Consider the following 21,355-nt stretch of genomic DNA (forward strand, 5'->3'; position numbering starts at 1 on the left):
AATGAAAACACTGTGGAGTAGGAATCAAGAACCCTTGAGATTCTTGCTATTCACATCCCTTGCTTTCTCACTTGATGTTATTAGATTGCACAGTCTAACAGAGACAGTGATGTCTACCTTAAAACTGCTAAGTAGCCTTTCAAAGTACACAATGAGTCTTCTAATGGTTATCACAATGAGGTAATTTTCACACACACACAGACACACACAGAAAAAAAACTAGAGAAGAAGTATCTTCTAACATAGAAATGAAGAGAACAGCATCATCTTTCTAAAAGACAAATACTCTCTGTTCTTAGCAAGGTACTAGTATGGAAATGGAATTGGAGTGTGTGGTGTGTGTGTGTGTGTGTGTGTGTGTGTGTGTGTGTGTGTGTGTGTGTGTGTGTGTGTCTGTGTTCCTTCTCCTATTTATAGAATGTTTTGTGACAAGCACTATCTATGGACCAGTTTCATAATCTATGAAATGAGTCACAGAACTAAGATTAAGCCAAAGCTGAAAAATAGTCACCAACTTGTTATTTCAGCTTCACACATGCTTTGATGTGCATGGCAGTTATCTCACACAAGGGTAGGATTCCACAAATCACTTTTATTTCTGTTTGTATAATGGGTCCAGACTAAGATAGCATGGTCAGAGAACTGTTACTGTGCTCCCATAATTATCAATTTTTCTTCTATTATGGAATCTCCTCCTCCACATTAAAAAAAAAAAATCATACTCAATATGAAGGGCCAGGTGAATGGTTTATGCTTAAACTAAGTTTTGAATACAATTGCCATCTAATTTTTGCAGTCTGCAAAATTCTCCTTTAAGTGAATAAATGTGTAGGGCAACTCTCCATTACCTTGATCAGTACCTAATACCAACGTGACACTTAGAATTAAATTAGAGAAACAAAACTGGATACTTTGAGACTTGGGGGTTGATTATACTACCAGAGCTGAGTGGGTTTAAACTCTTCCCTTATCCCATTTAAATCTAACTAGGTATAAACTCTCCGTTACTGAGGAGCGGAGGTGTGTCTGCCGAGGTGGAGGTTCCCTTGATGTTCTCGGACAAGGAAACCCAATCCTCCTTTCTGACACACATGGTTGCAATAGACACAGCTCCTCAACTGCCAGTCTGGTTTTAATCTGTTGTTTCTAGCAAGGGAGGATTTTCAGGGAATGTTAAGAAAAGAGAAAAATTACCAGAACTTACTATAAAATAAAAGTGTTGATGAGAAATCAAATTTTAAACAAGTGCTCAAACTCCTAAACACGAACACATGTAGACACACATGGGGCATGCTACAAGTTTAAGAATATGAAAGTTTAATATTTTAAGAATGTTTGAAGACTGCTCTAGTAACTAATTTATATCTCATTTTAAGAAAATACTTCATCTTACTCAAATGATCTCAGAAGTAAAATGCTGTCATTAAACGAGGTGTGTCATTTAAACAATACTCTTGGATAAATTTCTGTATGAACAAGTTAAGCATTGTAACCTATTTAAAGCATTAATCATTTTGTATGGAAACACTTTTAAATGATTTTTAAAGATTCACAGGTACTATTATTAAAGATATATGTTAAATTAAGCAACACCTGTATACTGTTCCTTTGGAAGACGGTTTAGAAGGCAGCAGCTCTCTGGTCATTCTTTCTTCAATACTAAAACACTATTGTAAAAAGGACAAAACTAAATAGAACTGGCTCTAATGGGCCTTGTGTCCTTTTATGTAAGTTGTTGATTAAAAGTTGTTAAAAGTATCCCAATTTTTAAAAAACCGTAAGTCATACAACTTGTTAAAATAAAATTTAGATCTAAAACATATGACTGCTCTGTGTAAGGTACTTACCTAAGTGATTGGAGAAATGTTAATATTTATGAAGTTTTTATAGTATAATAGATATTATACAGTCCTTGTACAGGCAACGACTAGCTATTAAATCTCTAATGACATCTTACAGTTTACAAATAATTGCCTCAAAGTGCTGAAAATGCATTGATGATACATTAACATAAATAATCCTTTCCCAAGAGCAAGTCCAGATCTCCCCGTGTGTCTTCCATTGCTTCATGTTTGCAGTCTGTCTTGTATGAGTCTCAATTGGTGCTGCCTGAATGACGTCATGTAAATCTGTCCTTGTGTCTGTGTGTCCCTAGCAAAAGGCTTTTATTCTGCAATTATTGAACAGCAAAGAAAGCATGATGTGGGAGAAGGGATGGATACTTTATAGTTATCTTTAACAGAATTTTACAAAGGATGAAACTATACTGACTTGAACTGACCCTGGTAATAAACAAAAGCTATCAAGCAATATCTAACTGCTACTTCCAGCATCTGTGGTGGATTTGTTTATAAGGTTGCTTTCAACAAATGACTATGTAACACAAAAATGACCACATGCATTGCTCTCTGGGTCAGAGGCAGGGAAGGGTATTTATCTTAAGATTACAGCTATGCATTAGTTCAGGTTATTGCATGGAAAATCCAAGGCAAGCAAGGTTAATTACTACATTATTCCCTTTCTCTTTTTTACTTTTTGAAATTATATCATTTCCTCCTACTCTGGTTGTCTCAGATTTGTTTGTTTGTTTTGGCTCCTAATACCATGTTTTGTAGCTCAAGTCTCTCCTAAGGTCCACACTCAGTTATGCAGTTCAAGTGCCTTGCTCTTGGCAGTACATACACCTTGAATTTAACTGACAAAACCAAAGTCATGTTGATATATTCTGTTAAGGGAGGGACTGTGACCTCATACCTGTAATTCCTTCCCTGCTCACTTCCAATTACAACAATTGTGCTTGAACTTCAAGGTCAATTGCACACTTAGGAAGTTTTATTATATGATTTGAGTTCATCTTATCCTTAGATTTGAACTTCTTGGGAGTATAGGCACCTCGTATACAACTTAACCTCCCATGATCCCTTGGTAATTTCCAGTATATGTTTCTAATATAAGAAATATAATATAAGAAATACAATAGGATTGTGCCAAATCTGCTCCAGTTACATTTTTACTGATTCTTAATCTGAGTTTTCAGGTCCACTGATAGACGTCAACTATCTTAATACAAAACACTTTCTTCCACCGAGCATCACTGGTTTACTAAGCTGTTACTAAATCGCCAGGTAGCACCTACAGCCCTAAGCATCATCTACTCTGAACGTGGTACTTGCTTCTACACCACCTCCTCAGTGTGCCCCAAGTATTTATCTGCTGTCCAATAGATTCCACACTTCCTAAAGGCAAGCTATTCACATACCCTTGTACTATCAGAATTTTTCACTCAGGGCACTAGAGTAAAGTTGGGGCCCCTATGACCACCACATAGGTCTCAAAAAGCCACTTAATGGTCCTCTAGGAGAGGCAGGCTTCGTTCTTAAGAGACTCCTATAGAAAGCTACGTCTGGTGGCTAGGTCAGAAAAACAACCTACTTGACTTGTTTTTTTCCTGTAAGAAATAAGTCGGTGGAGGGAAAGTGAAAAAGATTTTTCACAAACCGTGAGAGCAGATTTTTATTGGTTTTGGAAGTTAGTGTCCTTCGGCTCAGTATCCATGAGTACAGAAGAGCAAGCCATGTAGGGTCTGACAAATTTTTGTAGTAGAAAGGGTTGGGGCAGGGGGGCATAGCTTCGCCAGTCAGTGACTTATTTTCGAAAACTGCAGAGTGGGAGACTGCCTATTTTTGCCACCTTTGGTGTCCATGGTAATCCATGGGCCGCAGGTTCCCAGGAGCCCTGGGTCTGTTTTATGGCCCTGGTTTAGGGTGGGTGATCTCTTCTACTTCCATGTTTAAAGCACAACTTATTCCCGAGGGGAGAGAGTCTCCCTCCCTCGGGGAAGCTGGCACAAAGAGGAAGGCTGTAGGGAAAACACTAAAGCCCAGTCCCACCTCATTCCCAGCCGCACCTGCTCTGAAAACCCAGGAAACAGACGCCGAGAGGACAAGCGCATGCGCAGTAAGCACAACTCCGGCTTGCCCGCAAACGTCACTCAGGACCAGGCGGCTCCGCCCCTCCCAAGATGGCGCTGTGCTCCGTGCGGAAGGCGCGTGAGTGCTGGAGCTTCATCCGGGCACTTCACAAGGGACCCGCAGCTACTCCTGCTCCCCAGGTAATCCGGGCCGGCCTTCTGCAGGAGGCTTCCGGGCCTGCGAGCGCCTTGCCGCTCCCCTTCCCGCCCGGCACTGATTTCTCCCTCCTTGCTTCCTGTAAAGAGTCCCCTGCACTTTCTCTCCGAAGTCCTACAAGCCTATGAGTGTCCCGGACTCGGAGCGTGGCGACGTCGCAAACACACGTGACCGAATAAGGCCACGCGGCTGGAAGGCTCGCGCCGCCCGGCCACGTGGCCGCCGTTGCCAGGCAACGCAGGAAGCCATCTCTTGAAAGAGCGTGACGTTGTCAGAGACCTAGTTGCTCTGAGGTCGTTCTGTGCACTGTTCTGTCGTGTTTTTTAATCCTCCTTTCTGAAACAGCTACCCCGGGTGCAGCGGAGAAAGCGGAAAAGGTGCCTTAGAATTGGTCTTTCGGTTGGTGCTGCAGCTAGCAGCGTGGAACTTCCTGATCTTTAGGCCTGTCTCTACCAGGCCCTGTAACCAACAAGAGCCCAGAGGTGCTTTTCTGTTGCTTGCCTGACAGCACTGAGGTTACCATGGCAGCTGAGCTTGATAGTTTAGTTGAGACCCGCCATATTTGCATTTTACCCTCAAAACCAAACAGTGCCTGGTGGTATGCTTCTACTCTTCAGACAAGCACCATACATCCCAGAATATGGACTTTTGACTTAGATTATCACAGAAGTAGGGTCTGAGAGAGGGAAGGAAGTTTGAGCTTCGGTGATGAAGCTCCTTCATCGCCATTAATGCACAGATGTGACATGAGGATGCCATATCATAACTGATGTACTGAAAAGTAAGCCAGCCTGCAAGTTAGGAAAACATCCTAAACGTTCCTGGCTTTTTCTGGCATTTGCTAGCTGTGTTATAGATGGAGTCTCAATCCTCTGGGCTTATTTTCTTTAGCAGATGGGATAGAGGAAGAGTTGAACTGATTGGCATGTTAATGTTTCCAGCCTGGAAATCCTGTGGGTTCATGACTATGAAGATAAAATATAGCCAGTGAGTGTAGATGAAAACCAACATGTAAGATTATGTTTCTAATCATCCCATGAGTTACTTGGTCTCTGAACTTCTCTTTATTTTCATTAATATAAACCTCCCAAGATTCTGTAAGAATAAAGGACATGACATACTGGAGACTCGGCAGCTATTCATTCAAACGTTACTTTAGGTTTTAAGAAACAGTGTTGGGTAAGAATTGATTCCAGCTTTAACCATCAAATGCTGTTTCCCTTGAGGTTTGGGAATTTGATTCTTTAGAATAGAAATTTGATAGGCATATTAATGTGTATGCAACCAAGAATTCTAGGACAGATTGCTATTTTAAAACCCTTAATTTAGCTTTAAATTAAAAGAATTAAATGTTAAATCATTGTTTCTGCAGTGTCATAATGCATATCACTTAAAAATGATGGCATGAAAGCCGAGGGCAAGGGCTGCCTGATGGCAGAGGCCTATAATCCCCACTATCCTGGAGGCTAAAGTGGAGGCAAGAGGGTCACAAGTTCAAGGCCAGACTGGACTACAAAGTAAGTTCAAAGTCAGTCTGGTAATTAAGTGAGTTTTTTTTTAATCTCAAAATAAAAAGTAAGATGATGGCTGGGGATACGGCTAAGTGGTACCGCACATGATGACCAACGAGTGAAAACACTAATGAAGTCATCCTGAAAGACTGATGGACGGGATAAAACACTGCACTTAGAATATGATTGCAATAGTGTTTGCACTTAGGAAAAAGACCGGAAGGAAACAACCTTCTTTAACGTTTTTGTTTTGTTTTATTCAACCTAAATAGTGGATTAAAAGTAATTTAAGTGTGCTTTAAGCATTTGTCTTGTGTGTTTCAAATTGCAGATATATCATTTTTATAACCAGAAAAATTTGAAAGCATAAATCTCCATACAAAACTGCAGTTACTGGTGCTGTTGTGGCATTTTAGGTTCCTGAAAGAGATACCTGTCCTATATTGCCATTATTAAAGTGGCCTTGGAAAACGACTCCTAAAAATTTATGGCCACTTTTCCTGTGTGTGTCTTCTTTTTCTATTGAAAAACTTCCTTTGAAGTCCAGGGGATTTTGTGAGCAGATGCAGAAATATGTGAAGGAAGACTTGGATTCTCAAACCAGATGCACTGGACATTTTTATGACATCTCATAACCTTTGTAGAAAACAAAAAAATATTTTATAAAAGCATATTATAATAGAAGGAACTGCATATTTATCACACAGGTGGTGGTTTTTTTTTTTTTTTTTTTTTTTTTTTTTTTGGTTTGTTTGTTTTATCAAACCAAGGGATGGTTAAGTTACTTGGTTGTTGGTTTAGGCTGTGCACTTGTCTCCTGAGGTGGGAGCCGACATAGATGAGCCATAGTGTGCTTTGTTAGAAACTATGATGAATGTACTGTGAATCCTAAGTTCTTTCAATGTTTTGGGAATTTTTTAAAATAATATCTTATATAAGAAATGTGGTGTTTGTGAGAAGTGTGACATATTTACTCCTCAAGGCGACATGTACACTCAAACATAAAGTAGCAAGACAGGCTGGAGGTGTGGCTAGTGCTTGCCTAGGGTGGGGGAGGCTCTGGGTTTAGTCTTGGTATTTTCAAGAGGGGAGCAGGGGAAGAAAGTTCCAATACGAGCACATCGTACCATATTCATTGTGGATGTCTACAATTTATGTGAAAATGGTTTATTTTGTCAGGTGTTGCTTGACAGGAAACTGTTGAAATCTGATGAGATGAGAGTAATCACGAAGTCAGAGAAATGAAAATCTGATGTGATGTTTAAAGGCTGATGGTGTTAGGTACATTTAAGCCTGTCATCATTGACCAAACACAAAATCTGTCCTTCTTTAAGCACCCATTCATGATTGTATTTTGGAAACAATGAAATAGTCTTGGTTAGGAGATTTTTGCAAGACTATTTGTAATCATTCAGTCCACATATAAAAAGTCTTTTTTTTCCCTTTAGCCCTCCTCATCCTAAGTTTGGCCAACACTGCCCTATTCTTTTTCCTGCTGATGGTCAAAATGTAACCATTAGATGAAGGAAACACTATTCAAAAAGAAAAAAGATCCACTGCCTTAAATTTCTGGTTGTATGACAAAACTTAAAAGAACTTAAGGTTTCCAAAGTTGCAGAGTTAGTTCCTGTCTCGCCTGTGATACAGATTGTGCCACACACTCACAATTATCAAAACTGAAACTTAACATCTGTGCAATGCTGTCAATTTAGGTATCAACCAAATTCTAATTTTGCCAGTTTTATCAGCACTCCTTTTAGTTCATCCGAATTGAATGCAGGATCCCAGGTTTCATTGCTGTGTGCTCTCCAACAGGGACTGCCCTCTGCTTCACTATTGAAGGAATACCTTTGCCACTATCGAAGAGTACGAGTTGTTGGAGGGTGGCTCATTGGGAATTCTCCTTGGGATTTCTCATGGTTAGAACAGAGCTGCAGATTTTGTCAAGAGCACATACAAGAGATGTTTCTGACTCGGTAGGGAGGCTGGTGTTAGCACTAGAAAATAAGATTTGTTTAAATCCTTTCTCAGTTAATGAGTGGTGGAACTGGGATGGTAAAGTTTACTGTGGGCAGTTCGCTCCACAGTTTATGATTATTGTTGGTTAGGTTTCTTTGATCATGATGCTGTGAAATTGGGGTGTTCCTGGTAACGTTTTACTCAGTTTGTTTCCAGTTCTGTCTGTGCAGTATGCTCCATCTGCTCCACCTGCATGGGAAGCTTTAGGAGCTGCCACAGTCAGCTCAGAGTCTTGTTAGCTGAGGACTGTGCCAGTTTGATCAGACTGTTTGATCAGTTCTGCTTTCTTAAGTAGTGCAAGAGGGCGCTCGGTGGATCCACCCCACAGCTTATTTTCATCTCAAGAAGTAAATACATTTGTTGAAAATGCCCTTTAGGTTAGTGGTCTATGTGGACTGAGTTGGAATAAATATAAATATCTCAGGTCTTTGAAAAATAACTCTGGACAGCCAATAAAAACCACTGAAGGTTTCTGCTGGAAACACAGAGGAAGAACCATAGCTAGTCCTTAGGGCTGCCACAAGTAGGGAGTGCTGAAGAGAGAATACTGCTGCCCTGCAGATTCCTTCTGAGTTTATTATTTTCATACCTGCATGTGCGAACTGTCTACACAAAGGAGCTGGTATGTGTGCGTATGTTTGTGTTTGTGTAGATAGATAGATGATAGATAGATAGATACATACATACATACATACATACATAGACATTTGTATAGATATGTACATATGTGTATATAGATATTAATGTAGATATGCCTGCATATATATATATTTACATCCTTTAGAAGAGGGAATGATATTTGGTCAGCACATGCTGTGTGCTAAAGCATCATGATCTATGCCATGCAAACCTTATCTTACTCTTTCCAATAGTCTCTGTAACGCTTGTTTTATGCATTTTATGAAAGAAGACAACTCAGGGAGAATAGTTGACTTTCCCAAGACACAGAACTAGTAAAGAGCAATGCTGGGATGCAAACCCTGAGTTGCCTCTGGTTTTTCACTTCATCAGGAATTACCTCTTATCAGTGAAATAGTTTGGGGAGTAGAGGGATACCCATAGCTCTTCTTGTCTGAATCCTCCTCCCCAATCCCTAGCCACACACACAACCCAGATCCCCTGAGATACAATATTGAATTTCTTTTTTTTTTCATTTTTATTAATAATTAATTCATTAATTTTTCTCCAGCCCCAACAGTTTCCCCTCCCTCCCTCCTCTTCTCCAAGGCCCTCCCCCAACCTTTCCTCATTCACTCCTCCTCTCTCTCCAGAAAAGTTCAGGTCTCCTGTGTATGTTAGCCAGCCATGGTGTATCAAGATGCAATAAGAGTAGGTACTTCCTCTCCTACTTAGGCTAGATAAGGTAACCCAGTAGGAGTAAAAGGTCCCAAAAGAAGGTAACAGGGTTAGGGACAGCCCCTGCTCCCTGGCTGTTAGGAGCTCCACAAGAAGACCAAGCTACACAACTGTAACATATGTGCAGAAGGCCTAGGTCAGTCCAATGCGAGTTCTCTGTCTGTAAGCCCCCATGAGCCCAGGTTAGTTGATTCGGTAGGTTTTCTTGTGTTGTCCTTGGCCCTGCTGGCTCCCATAATCCTTCCTCCCCCTCTTCCACAGGATTCTCCAAGCTCTGCCTAATGTTTGGCTGTGGGTCTCTGCATCTGTTTCCATCAGTTACTGGGTGAACCCTCTCTGATGACAACTGGGCTAGGCACCAATCTATGAATAGAGCAGAATATCATGAGGAATCATTTCACTGACTTTTTTTTTTTTCTTTTTTGCCAGTCCTGTTTGGTTCAATCCTAGGTCTCTGGGTCATTCGGCTTCTGGGCAGTGAGCTCCCTCTCATAGTATGGTTCTCAAGCTGGACCAGTCATTGGTTGGCCACCCCCATAATTTCTGCATCTCCTTTGTCCCAGTATATCTTGTAGGCAGGGCAAATTGTAGGTCAGAGGGTTTGAGTCCCAGTCCCTCTCTTGGAAATCTTGCCAGGTTACAGGAGATGACCAGTTCAGGCTGAAGCTTCCTTTTATATAAAAAAGAGTTTGTTGATCAGGACCATATTTGATGGATAGATTATTATTTAGGAAGCTGACCTGAAATTGAACATTAGTACTTTATAAGAATATAGTATTTGTTCTGTTTATGTAAGCCCCATGAGTATAGGGTAGTCAACAAGTACTGTTTTCCTTCCCTTTATCTTTCCATCTTTTTGTTCTTTCTTACCTATCTTGCATTCTCAGGGCTTACTCTTCATAAAATGCTGGTCCTTAGGCAAAAGGCAATGCCACAGCTTCATCTTGTGTCTCTGCCTGGCGTGACCCCCAGCCTTCTCACAAAGAATACTTTTCCTGGTTGTGTCCTTGATGTTAGTGCACCCTAGTTTGGGGAGCTTTTTTCTTCTGAACACTGTAGTCCAAGCCCAAGTCTTCCTTCTAGATTTTTCTCAGGAAAGATTTACTCTTTGGGGATTGAAGTTATGCCCTGGTATAATATGGTAGGTACAGAGATGATTTATAGACAGAGATGACACACTGATTCCTGGCCTGGGCATTTGCAGATTTCTCTCTATATCATTTCTTACTAAGACCTGGCTTTTATCGCCATTAGGAGTTGACTGAGCAGAGCAAGATCATATCTAGATCATTATACTACCCCCTCACTTGAGTTTTCTTGGTCCTCTAATCATTTACTGAAAGTCATCTATAGCTCTCTTTTCTCTTGACACAGCCATTTTTGTTTGTTTCTTTTTCTCTTGAACTCTACCCCTCCATTACCAGTTGAGTTTACTTCTGATTGGCTAACAGTCTTTTGATTGTTTCTTTGCCTCTGGAATCGAAGAGTCAAGTCAACTTGATGTCTAACCATGAGAGTTCTTGATAGTTCCACTTCCATCCCTGTGCCAGGCCAGCAACCAGCATTTAGGATGTCCACTCCTTCTTCCTTGTCTCCTGTTCAAATTGACTCCTTGGTGAGACAGCTTCAGTGAGAGTGCGTCCCTGTATGGTCAAATACAACCCTCCCTGATCTCAGTTCTTGGGATGGTAATTGTAGATTTTTAACAACTCTTACCTTGTATACATTTTCCAATAGAATCTATTCTCTTTAATAATAATATCTTATTCTAATATAACACTCTGTATTATCCAAAATATTTCACATATTCTCCTCTAATCTTGAATACAAAATATAGAATTTCATTATCTAGCTGTCCAAAATTTCAACTCCCTGATATTTCCATTAGCCTTCTCCTCTTTAAAAAAAAAAAAAAAAAAAAAAAAAAAAAAAAAAAAAAACAATTAAATGATAATAGCAATCTAAGAAAATACCAGTGTTCTTTCAAGTTTTGATTTAGTGAGTATTTCCCTATTTCTATTAAATCAGTTTAATACTTAATTCATTTGGGGGCCCTATTCTGATAGGACTTATGATTTCATTTATCACTAAAGGGTAATGATAATGGGGAGAATGTATTGCTAGCAAACATTCATTGAATGCCTGCCTTGTTCCCAGGATAGATTTTAAAGGTATCAAATACATACTAGCTCATCAGTCCTCCCAACTCAGCTGGGTCCACAGATAAGAATTCTGGGAGAGTTTAATAAGTCATTGAGGTCATGTAATGTGCAAGTATAAGAGCCAACATGTGAGCCCAGTTATCCTGATTCCAGACCCTATACATGAACTCTGAGATGACAGTAATATCTCAAAGAAATCGTGCATGTTAATTTGCTGATAACCTCTTTAAAACTTGTAAGTATTCCATGGAAACTATTTTCGTCATGTAGACATACTGGGTAGACATTCTGAATCATTCTTTGTTATTGCTGTTCTTGTGGTCTTGTTTGGCTGCATGAATTATGTCAACAGAGCAAAGCTGTCTTGTAGATTTATCTTTGTTTCCATTGGCCACTGCCACTAAGATTACCTTAGATAAAACAAAGCTTTTAAAACATGAGTCCCAAGGTGCATGTAGGAGGTTATATTTATGTATTGCCTGTAGCTGAAAGATCAACCTGGACAGAGCCCTGTAAGCAGAATGGAGGTGGAGAGGGCTAAATCGGAGGCAGATTGGGGATCTCTGTCTGGCTTGTAGTTGTGATTTATGGTTAGAATACTTTCTTCAAGGAGTAGAAGCACATGGTGGCAAGGCATGAGAAGGTAGAAGTAGTTAGTGCTGTTGGTCCTCTCTGCAGAGGATAAGGAATTCCTTTCTAAAGGATTCTAACTTGTTAATGGAACTCTACACTTCACTAATTATGGAGTATGGATTTGAATGATTACCAGCTGGTACACTCGTCAGGATGAAATGAGGCTTTAAAATTAGCACTGTTGAACAGTATTGACTATACCCTCAGCAAAGGCCTCCTTGTTAACTTTTCCTTATAGTCTCCACCAGTGGAGACTGTGGACATTCTATTCATATTCATTCACCCTCACTCAGGAGTCCTTTTGGGACACATGAAAATACAGTGGTGAAGGAAGTGGATATGTTTGCTTGGTTTGGGTTTTAACAAGTAGTTAAAAAAAATACTACAAGATAAAAAGATCCCTTGGGTTAGGGACAAATATACAGTAAAGAGGTAGAGTTTCAAGGAAATAGTAAGGACTAGACTATTGTGCAGCTGCACTCTGCCGCATAACTAATTTTTGGTTGAAAAGAAAAAAACCTATGCAGACAACTTTGACTTCCAATGCCTAGCAATTCTCTGGCCATCACATGCCACTGATTGGAGCATATAAAATTAGTAACTGTGAAGAAAGTTTGTAAAAGTTAAACATTCACATGAATGTTACTTTTGACATCAGAAACTTAAATGAACACTTGGTCCCTTGTGTTCTGTTGGGCTGTTCATTACAAGGAAGTGTGATATCACAGCATCCATGTGACTGTTTGATCCCACAGTCATGTCTGTGTGATGTCGTGTAACTTACCTGAACTCATCAAACTTACTTTTCTCACGTGCAAAAGTGTTACTAATGCTCGCATTGTAGAAATTTTATGTGGATTTGAGAATCTATCACATATATAAAGTCCCTTGGCTAATGTTTAGTACTCAGTAGATCTTCCCTTTTGGATAAGGACTGTTCCCACTCTTATCGCCCTTAATAGTATTTTCCCCATTGCCACACAGTCCTTCCTTCCTGACACCCAACCAGAGTAATTTCCCAAAAGCAGAAGCAGACTTGTAACTTTTCATAAAGTCTGCACTCTTCATGACATTTAAAATTTTTTGCAGGCCATTGCTGTTAAGATGGATCCTTGACCCACAGTTGCGTAAGATTCCCCTTTGCTTAGAACCACCTTTTACTCAATAATGTATCTTGTTAAAGGGCCTTTCTTCCCATCTGTTTCCTTCTGTATTCTCCCATTCTTTTTCATTTCACTTGATTTATGGCAGGGTCTTACTTTGTGGCTGTTGCTAGGCTCAAACTTCCAGTCTTCTGCCTCTGTTTCCCAAGTGCTAGGATTATAGGCATGCATCATGCTGTCTAGCCATTTCACCAGTTACAAAAACTATGTCCAGCTTTTGTGCATCAGTCATAGAGTGGCTTAAAACAAACAGCAGCAAAAAAAAAAAAAAAAAAAAAAGGCTACTAAAACAATCTAGAAAATTCTGTTCTGAAGCTGGTAATCACTTCCACTTTGAAATTATATCTCCCATTCTGAAATTGTATGAGACTTCATCCCTGTCTATAGAAATGTGCACACACCTCTTTATAATCGGCTTGTGTCTAAAATCATTTGCTTGAGACAGATGGAAGTACATGCCTTTGTTCTGTAGACTATTTTGGGGCTCTCCAGCAAGAAGCAGTTCTATATACGTTGTTTCACAAGTGACCTATAGGTTTCACTTAGCATATAGAGCTCCCAAGGAATTATCTTCCTGGAGGCCCCTACATGTCCTGAAAAAATGAGGATGGTCCCTTCCTGTCGAGTCATAGCTATGATACGTATATGTGTGATAAATAAGGTATTACTTAAATCCTTGGTATTATGATTCCTACCATAGAAGCCCCCAGTAATTATTTATTGAATGAAGTCAGTGAAAAACAAACCAGTGCAATGATACATGAGAAAATCTATAGCACTGATATCAAACACGTTGTTGAATAGAAACCATAGATTTTAATATATTTTGTGTTTTGTTGATTACATCTGATGTTAAGTGTTTATTGCAGGTAGTGAGTGTTGTTATTTCCCAGTGTATCTAGGCATTTCTATTACTGGAAGGTAATGGCAATTTTATGTCAGTGGCTTTTCCAGGTAGGCTGTCAGTTTCTAACCTCTTGCTGTGGCTGAATTTTGCTTTGCCAGCTGTAGTCTTAGTTTTCATGGTGCTGCTAATAACAGTGGGTTTTTTGTTATACTTAAGTTTGCATCTCTATATACAGGGAAGTATGAACCTATTCACAATTAAGATGAAAATCTTCTATTCTGAAAACAGTTCTGCTTCCAGGGGCTATCTAATTCAATAAATATGCTGTGTTACCTATACAATAATTACTATTATATTTTTGCTGTTATAATTAAGGGTTTGTTTTTTGCCTTTCATGAAAGAGATGAGAACTCATTTATTAATTGTAGGTTTTTTTCTCATTCAGTCATACATTTGAAGTCTCGTTAAGGCAGCTTGTTGAACCATACCTAGCACTTTCTGCTCTATTGATGTTGGCGTACTCTACATAGAAAGTACCCTGCCTCTCACTGCACTCATGTGATAGACACGGTAAGGCCAGGCTTAAATTTCTAATGTAATGTGCCTTGCTTTTAGTTGCACCGTGTAAGAGTGGACTAGCGTAATGTAAGATTTTATGTAACCAGGTACTGCAAATAATGTATATGTTCATTCAAAGTGGCTAATGGCCCTTTGACATCTGGTCAGAGAAACTTTATTGCTATACTCGCATAATTTGTCATGTACGTGTTTAACCTTAAATCAGCACAGTGTAATCATGGAATATCATGTTGCTTGGGAGAATAGGATTGCTGTAGCAGTTCCTGTGCCTTAGTCTATTTGGGCTGCTACAGTAGTACCATAGATTGGGTAGCTTAAACAACAGCCATACATTTGTCATACTTTGGAGCTAAGAAGGTGCTGATGAGGGCCCCCTTTCTAGTTCACAGAGAGCTGGCATCTCACTGGTGAGAGGGGCAAGAAGCCTCTCTAGGATTTCTCATAAGGACAGTAATCTGTGAAAATTATCCCCTCATGACCTGATCACCAGCCTGCTTCATTTTCCAATACCTTCACATTGGTAACTAAGTTTTGGGGTTCACAGACATTGTCTATTTTAGTATGTGATTTCAATGGCCAAACATCTTATAAAACCAGGACTAGTTCTCAAAAATCTTTAAAATGCATTGGACATTCCAGTGTTTCAGCATTGCCATAACATCTAGCAGCTGTTTTTCACATTCTAAAATGGAGCAGAAATTCTGTAACTGACCATGTGTCCTTAATTTTGATTGGGAATATATTAACATATGTATGACTTAAATAAAGACATGGCTTGTTCTCTGGTTTTATTTTTTTCTAACTAGTGAACCTTTTGATCAGGTTTCAGTTTGTTTTCATTTTGGAAGTTACATGTTCACTTTAGATCATGTGGATGTGGGATACAGGGTCAGCCATTTCCATTGGCTCACATTGGATAGAACAGGCAGAGAAGGAAGTGGCTGGTTCTTCAAAAAGTGTGTTAGAAGCTATCATCACTAACGAAGTTACTATCATTTGAATAGCACTTAAATTTTGGTTTTCTACAGCAAGGAAGTCATATGGTGATGGAGAGATGGCTCAGTTGATAATGTGTAAGCAGTGGAAGCTAAGACAGATTCCCAGCACCTACATAAAAAGTTGACATGACTGTGTGACTGTAATTCCAGTTCTGGGAAGCAGAGATGGAAAGATCCCAGGTGTTTGCTAGACAGCCAGCATAGCCAATCAGTGAGAGACCCTTTCTCAGAAATAAGGCACACAGTCATGGAGAAAGACACCTGTTGCCAGCTTTTGACCTCCACAGACAGGTACAGGTGTTCGTGCTTACATACACTGCACATGTGTACATCACACACAAGAAAGGAAAAAGAGAAGGAAGGAACAAAGGGAGGGAGGGTGAATATATAAAGTGGAAAAAATGTTAAAAACCCAGAGTTAGAGATAAAAGTTGAAGGATCTAAAAGGAAAATAGGTCGAGGAAACATTAAAGGGTCAATCTAGGAGCTCCAAGGGGACTTGCAAGGGCTGCTGAAGGGTAAGGTTATTGATATTGTAAATAAAGACTGGAGGTTATCAAACAGCATTTACAATTGATTTATACCCAGGGATGGTAGCGTCACTAATTGTTGAATGACTATTGAGGCTGAAAATTAATCAGAGACAAGAAATGAGAAAGCAAGGATTGCTCTTTCAAAAAGCTGCTTGAGCACACACTGTCTTGGAGCTGTAAACATGACACCCTAAGCCAACCTTTGGAGTAGTCTTTAGGATCAAGGGAACTTGAGCATGATTAGAAAGTACAAAGATGGAGAGGCTGGAGATAAAGAGAAGAAGGAATAAATGCTGTCCAGAGTAACTGAACAGCAGGAGAGAAAGTTGTCTTTGGGAGAAGGTGGAGATGGTTGTAGGTCTAGATGAATTTTCTGGAAGGACATAATCAATGGAGAGACTCCAAATGTATTGGGCATTAGCTCTTCCCAGGGGTGAGATTTGAGGAGACAGTGTAGATTAATGGGTTAATGTATGGGCTCTGAAGTCAGACATTGGTCTGGTCCAAGTTCTTCTATTTGATAATTAAATAATGGAAGCTGGGGTTCTGGGGCGGCAAGCACTAGAATCTAAAGCTCACTGTTGTCTTCATCTATAAGATGAGCAGGATCAGAATTAACAGCATGACCTATACAGCCAGGCTGCCAGTGTTTGTGTCTCGTGTGCTCCATGGCTGTCTTCTTCTTTTGTAATCTGTAAAATGAAGACAATAATATCTACCTGTGATGGTTGCTGTGAGGACCACATGAGTTAGTGTTTATAAAGATCTAGGGCAGCACCAGGTACATTGCATAGACTTAAGGTTTTGGTATTTTTTGGGTTTTCAAGACAGGGTTTCTCTGTGTAGCTTTGTGCCTTTCCTGGATCTCGCTCGGTAGACCAGGCTGGCCTCGAACTCACAAAGATCCACCTGCCTCTGCCTCCCGAGTACTGGGATTAAAGGCGTGCGCCACCACTGCCCGGCAAGAATTAAGTTGTTTAAAACGTTAGTGTTGAGACCCTAGCAGAAATTAAAACTAGAAATTGGTTTTATACATAAATTCTACAGAGTTTTGACACTTTTAGTGTTGCCAAAATTATTTAGCATTTAAGTGTCTAAAGAACTTACTAGCCTTAATCCATGATGGAGTCTCACCTGGCTGTTGAGACATGATGGTAAGGTGAGCTGAGATTGCTCATGGATATACAGTCAAGTGAAGAATATTGACATTTATGATGTTAAATGGCAGAATGATATTAAGACCTTGGATACAGTATGGACTAGACAGAGTTGAAATCAAACAAATGTATCAAAAAACTAGTGTGCCCAATAGCTCAAATGTCTGATAATTGAACTCCCTTGGATAGTAGCGCTTGACAAGAACCAGATTCCCAAATCTGCATTAAATTTAAGAGTGTACTCCAATGCCACTCATCTCCCCATCCCTTCATATCTGCCCTCTGCCCTTGCAATCTCCTTTCCCAAAATAAAATAAAAAGACAAAAACAAAAGAGAAAAAATATCTCATCATGGAAGTTGTAGTGTGTCACAGTAAGTCACACAGTACACTCGTTAGTCCATAAATCTTTACTTGCAAATGTTCATTGCAATGAGTCAGTGGTCTGATTCAAGGCCTCTGGCTTCTGCTACACCATCAATACTGGATCCTTACTGGGACTCCTCTTGGATAAATAAGCTCTGTGTGGTGGAGATTCTGCAGCTTTGGATCTGCAGGATTGGCCCCTTCACATGCTCTAGCAGATCATAGATGGGATGGATGTTGGGATGGGCCAACTCATAACCCTGGATCTGGACATGGGTGGTAGCTGAGTTGGTCAGCCTGCCAGCTCACCTGCATCTTCACCACCAGGGTTAGCTCTGCTGCACTGTCCCTGGCTAGCTCACCCAATGCTACAAGCAGAAAAGGGCAGGGCCAGTTCTCTGCTCTCACACCTCTGGGAGTCTTTATGGGCCCTTGGATGGCTTTGGATTGTGATGCCTTGTTTTAGGACTTTAAAAAGGGTAGCCTTGTGGTTGGAAAGGTGGTTCTGGGGCTAAGAGCACTTGCTGTTCTTAGGGAGGATCAAGGTTCAGTTCTAAGCACCTACATGGTATCTCCTAAATATCTGTAACTCCAATTCCAGGGCAACCAATACCCTCTTCTGAGCTCCACAGTCACCATGCATGTACCATACAAGCAGGCAAAACACCCATACACATAAAATAAAAATAAATGAGTCTTTAAAAAAATAAAAGACTTGTCAGGAATGTTGGCACACACTTTTAATCCCAGCACTCAGGAGGCAGAGACAGGCAGATCTCTGTGAGTTTGAGGCCAGCCTGGTCTACAGAGTGAGTTCGAGGACAGCCAGAGCTGTTACAGAGGCCTTTACCAAGATCAAGTTGGGAAGTCATTAGAATGCTTTAGCCTGGTAACAGCTGACATCGGTACTACAGCCTCACTGGGGGCTTCGATAAAGAGTTTAATGTAGAAAAGGAAAAATACAAGCAAGGAGACCAGTTATGAGACAACTGTGGGATACAAGTAAACAGTAACAGCACCTTGAGTTGAGCAGGGTGGTAGAGATGGAATCATAAGATTTTGGCTATGTTAAATGGAAGTAGAATTAACAAGACTTCCCGACTAATTAGGAATAGAATGAAAGAATCAGTTGTGGGTCTAAGGACTCTAGCTAGAACAACTAAGAGAACAGAAAGAATTCATACCACCTGAGATGGTAACACTGTGTGCAACAGAAGCACGATGTGGGGAGAAGACCTGGAGTTCACTTAGGTATGCTGACTGGAAATGCCTGGGGAGTGCTTCCATGGAACTGTCAGGCAGGCAAACAAATACCTCAGACCAAAGCTCAGGAGAGAGGCTTAGGTGGAGATAGACATTTAGGAGTTCTTAGTAGAGTATGCATAACGTTACCATGAGGTTGAGTGTGCAGTCACAGTATGTTTAGGAAGGATATGGAAAGAGAGAGAGGGGAGCCAGAAGGGATAGAGCAGAGAGAAAAAAAGCAAGCCAGATACTCGATCTGTGAATGCAACCAAGCCTGAAGACCTGAGTATGACTGGGTGCATATGGTGGAAGGAGAGAAGCAACTCCTCAAAGTTTCTTTGCCCTTTCCACGTGGCGGTGGGTAATTTTTTTAAAAATTAAAAGATGTTGGGATGATGAGAAAAAAACAGGCAAGATAATAGTAGCCAGATAGGTGAAAGATAAAGTAGAAGATGCCAGACAGACATGCTGCTACGGAGATGCAATCCCAGCATTTGGGAGGCTGCAGCAGGAAAACCTTCATTTGAGGCCACTGTCAGATGCATATAGTTCCAGTCCAGACAGAACTATATAATGAGACCTTGTTACAAAACAACAAACAAACAGAAACAAAACCAAAAAGCAGAAAGAGACATCCTGCAAGCCAAATTAGGAAAATGTTTTATAGATTAATATGCACATGTGCTTGCCCATAACCACACATGTACACACTCATCACTCACACAATATACTTATATACTCTCACATCATACACTTGCACATACGCATGCATGCACACATACACATGCACTCACACAGTTACACACTCACACACAATGACACACTGTCACATGTGTGCACACATACATTTACACGCTCACACTCATAGTCACACAGACACTCTCATACACACACACACACACACACACACACACACATACACCTTCATGTTGACATTTTCCTGTCTCGTGGAATAACACACAAAAGGTGAACAGCCCCTTTTCAAGGGCTGGATCCTCTTCCTCACTGTTGCTTTCTTTGATTTTCCTCACTACTAAGAAGCTAGTCTTATGAACCATGCCATGAGGACTTTATGTAAACAACTAGGTGTTTGATGCTTCAGTAAGTAAATCCTCTGGGCTCGGGAGCAAGACCTTTATGCCTTCTACACATGACTTTCAGTAGAATCTGCTTACATGGTAGCACAGATGTCTAAGGTTGTTAACTGATTCAGAAATTCAGCCTTTAGTAAGCGAACCTGTAACATAAGATGATGCTGCCTAAACATTCAGGAACCTATGCATACACACACACACACACACACACACACACACACACACGCACGCACACACACACATTTGGTTACAGTTTTGATGGCAATAAGAGTGAAAATATTTCCCTGACAGGAGTGAAAAAGCGTTACAGAATATTAACAGTAACATCCATCTGAGCTTCGCAGAAACTATCATGAGAATGTGCGATTAGAAAGGATCAGATATTTGGCTGTCTTTTTCAACCAGAAGATGGATTTGAACCAGATTACCACTTCTATGATTTAGTTTTGAAGAAAGAGGGGTGGGGTGGGGGAGGCAATTATTTGTCTCTTTGTTCAAAGGCCTTTTGTATCGTCGATCCCTGGAAAGCTAGTGGAGGAGCCAGCCCTTCACATCCATTAAGGTCAACCCTGAAACTGTTGAATTTGATCTCTTCCATTTACCATCTGGATACAGTAGAGAAAAAGCTATTCTGCATTGGGCTGCTGGACACCATCCAGAGAATAATATGTCAGGGCATCAAAGGCTTGGGATCTTGGTCCATTCTGCCTAATGATCACAGGCAGGGTCTGCGCTCCAGTTTTGTAGTATGTTTCATTTTTGCAGTGACAATTTATATCCCAGTAAAATAGATCACAAGGATTACTGCCAGCTTGTCAAAGCTAAGATTCCTCTATCATAGATGTTCCCCCACAAAGGACTGTGTTTTAATTGGGCAAAGCTTGATTTCCAAAGCCCCTTTCCCTCCATTCCAATCTGCCTCCTTTCTCAAGGACAGCTGTTACTTACTGCAGGAAGGATTCTAACTCATAGACTGTTTGATTCCATACCCAAGCCCCCAATTTAAAATCTGCTTAAAATTGACCTCATTTAAATTGGTATTCATCATCGTCTTTGTAAGGGAGTCTAGTATCTGGCCAGCTAATGACACTGCTGGCAGTTATCCAGGAATCCGACAACCATATCTCATTATTCACACCAACTGGAGCCAATTATGGCTGGATTGTTTATTATTATTATTATTATTATTATTATTATTATTATTATTATTAAATGTGGAAAGGAAGCAATGACAGCAGCATGTCCTGTGTCTTCCCTGAGATAGAGGAGACTATGATGTCAGAGAGCATATGGCTGCATTTTAAGGTAGCTGGAGGCCATCTAATACTAGGCTTTAATACAGCAGCTTTGCTTTGCATCTTTGCAGGATGTGCTCGCCCATAAATTTATAGCTGGAGTAGAAAAAAAGCAGAAAACCAACAAACAAAAACCCGAAAAGCTCTAGGGAAATGTCACTTTGTCCCTTACGGTGAGAAGAGATTGCAGGAAGAATTCGAAACCCTAACGATAAAAGTTACTCTCCTGTGTCAGGATGGTCCTCAGCCTGCGTCTCAGACAAAATGGCAG

At 40.4% G+C, this 21,355-nt stretch overlaps 1 protein-coding gene across 2 annotated transcripts in view; it reads left to right on the forward strand.

The window, feature by feature from the left end:
- The first annotated feature begins 4,004 nt into the window (after positions 1-4,004).
- The window catches only part of Wars2 (tryptophanyl tRNA synthetase 2, mitochondrial), an 83,634-nt gene continuing 66,283 nt past the window's right edge, over positions 4,005-21,355 (forward strand). For both annotated transcript variants that reach the window (XM_036190742.1, XM_036190743.1), the window contains exon 1: positions 4,005-4,111. In XM_036190742.1, coding sequence (XP_036046635.1) covers positions 4,022-4,111 — 90 coding nt within the window. In that variant the 5' untranslated portion in view covers positions 4,005-4,021. The remainder of the gene's footprint in view (positions 4,112-21,355) is intronic.

This window comes from Onychomys torridus, chromosome 6 (genome assembly GCF_903995425.1).
Source record: "Onychomys torridus chromosome 6, mOncTor1.1, whole genome shotgun sequence".
NCBI classification, from domain to species: Eukaryota; Metazoa; Chordata; class Mammalia; order Rodentia; family Cricetidae; genus Onychomys; species Onychomys torridus.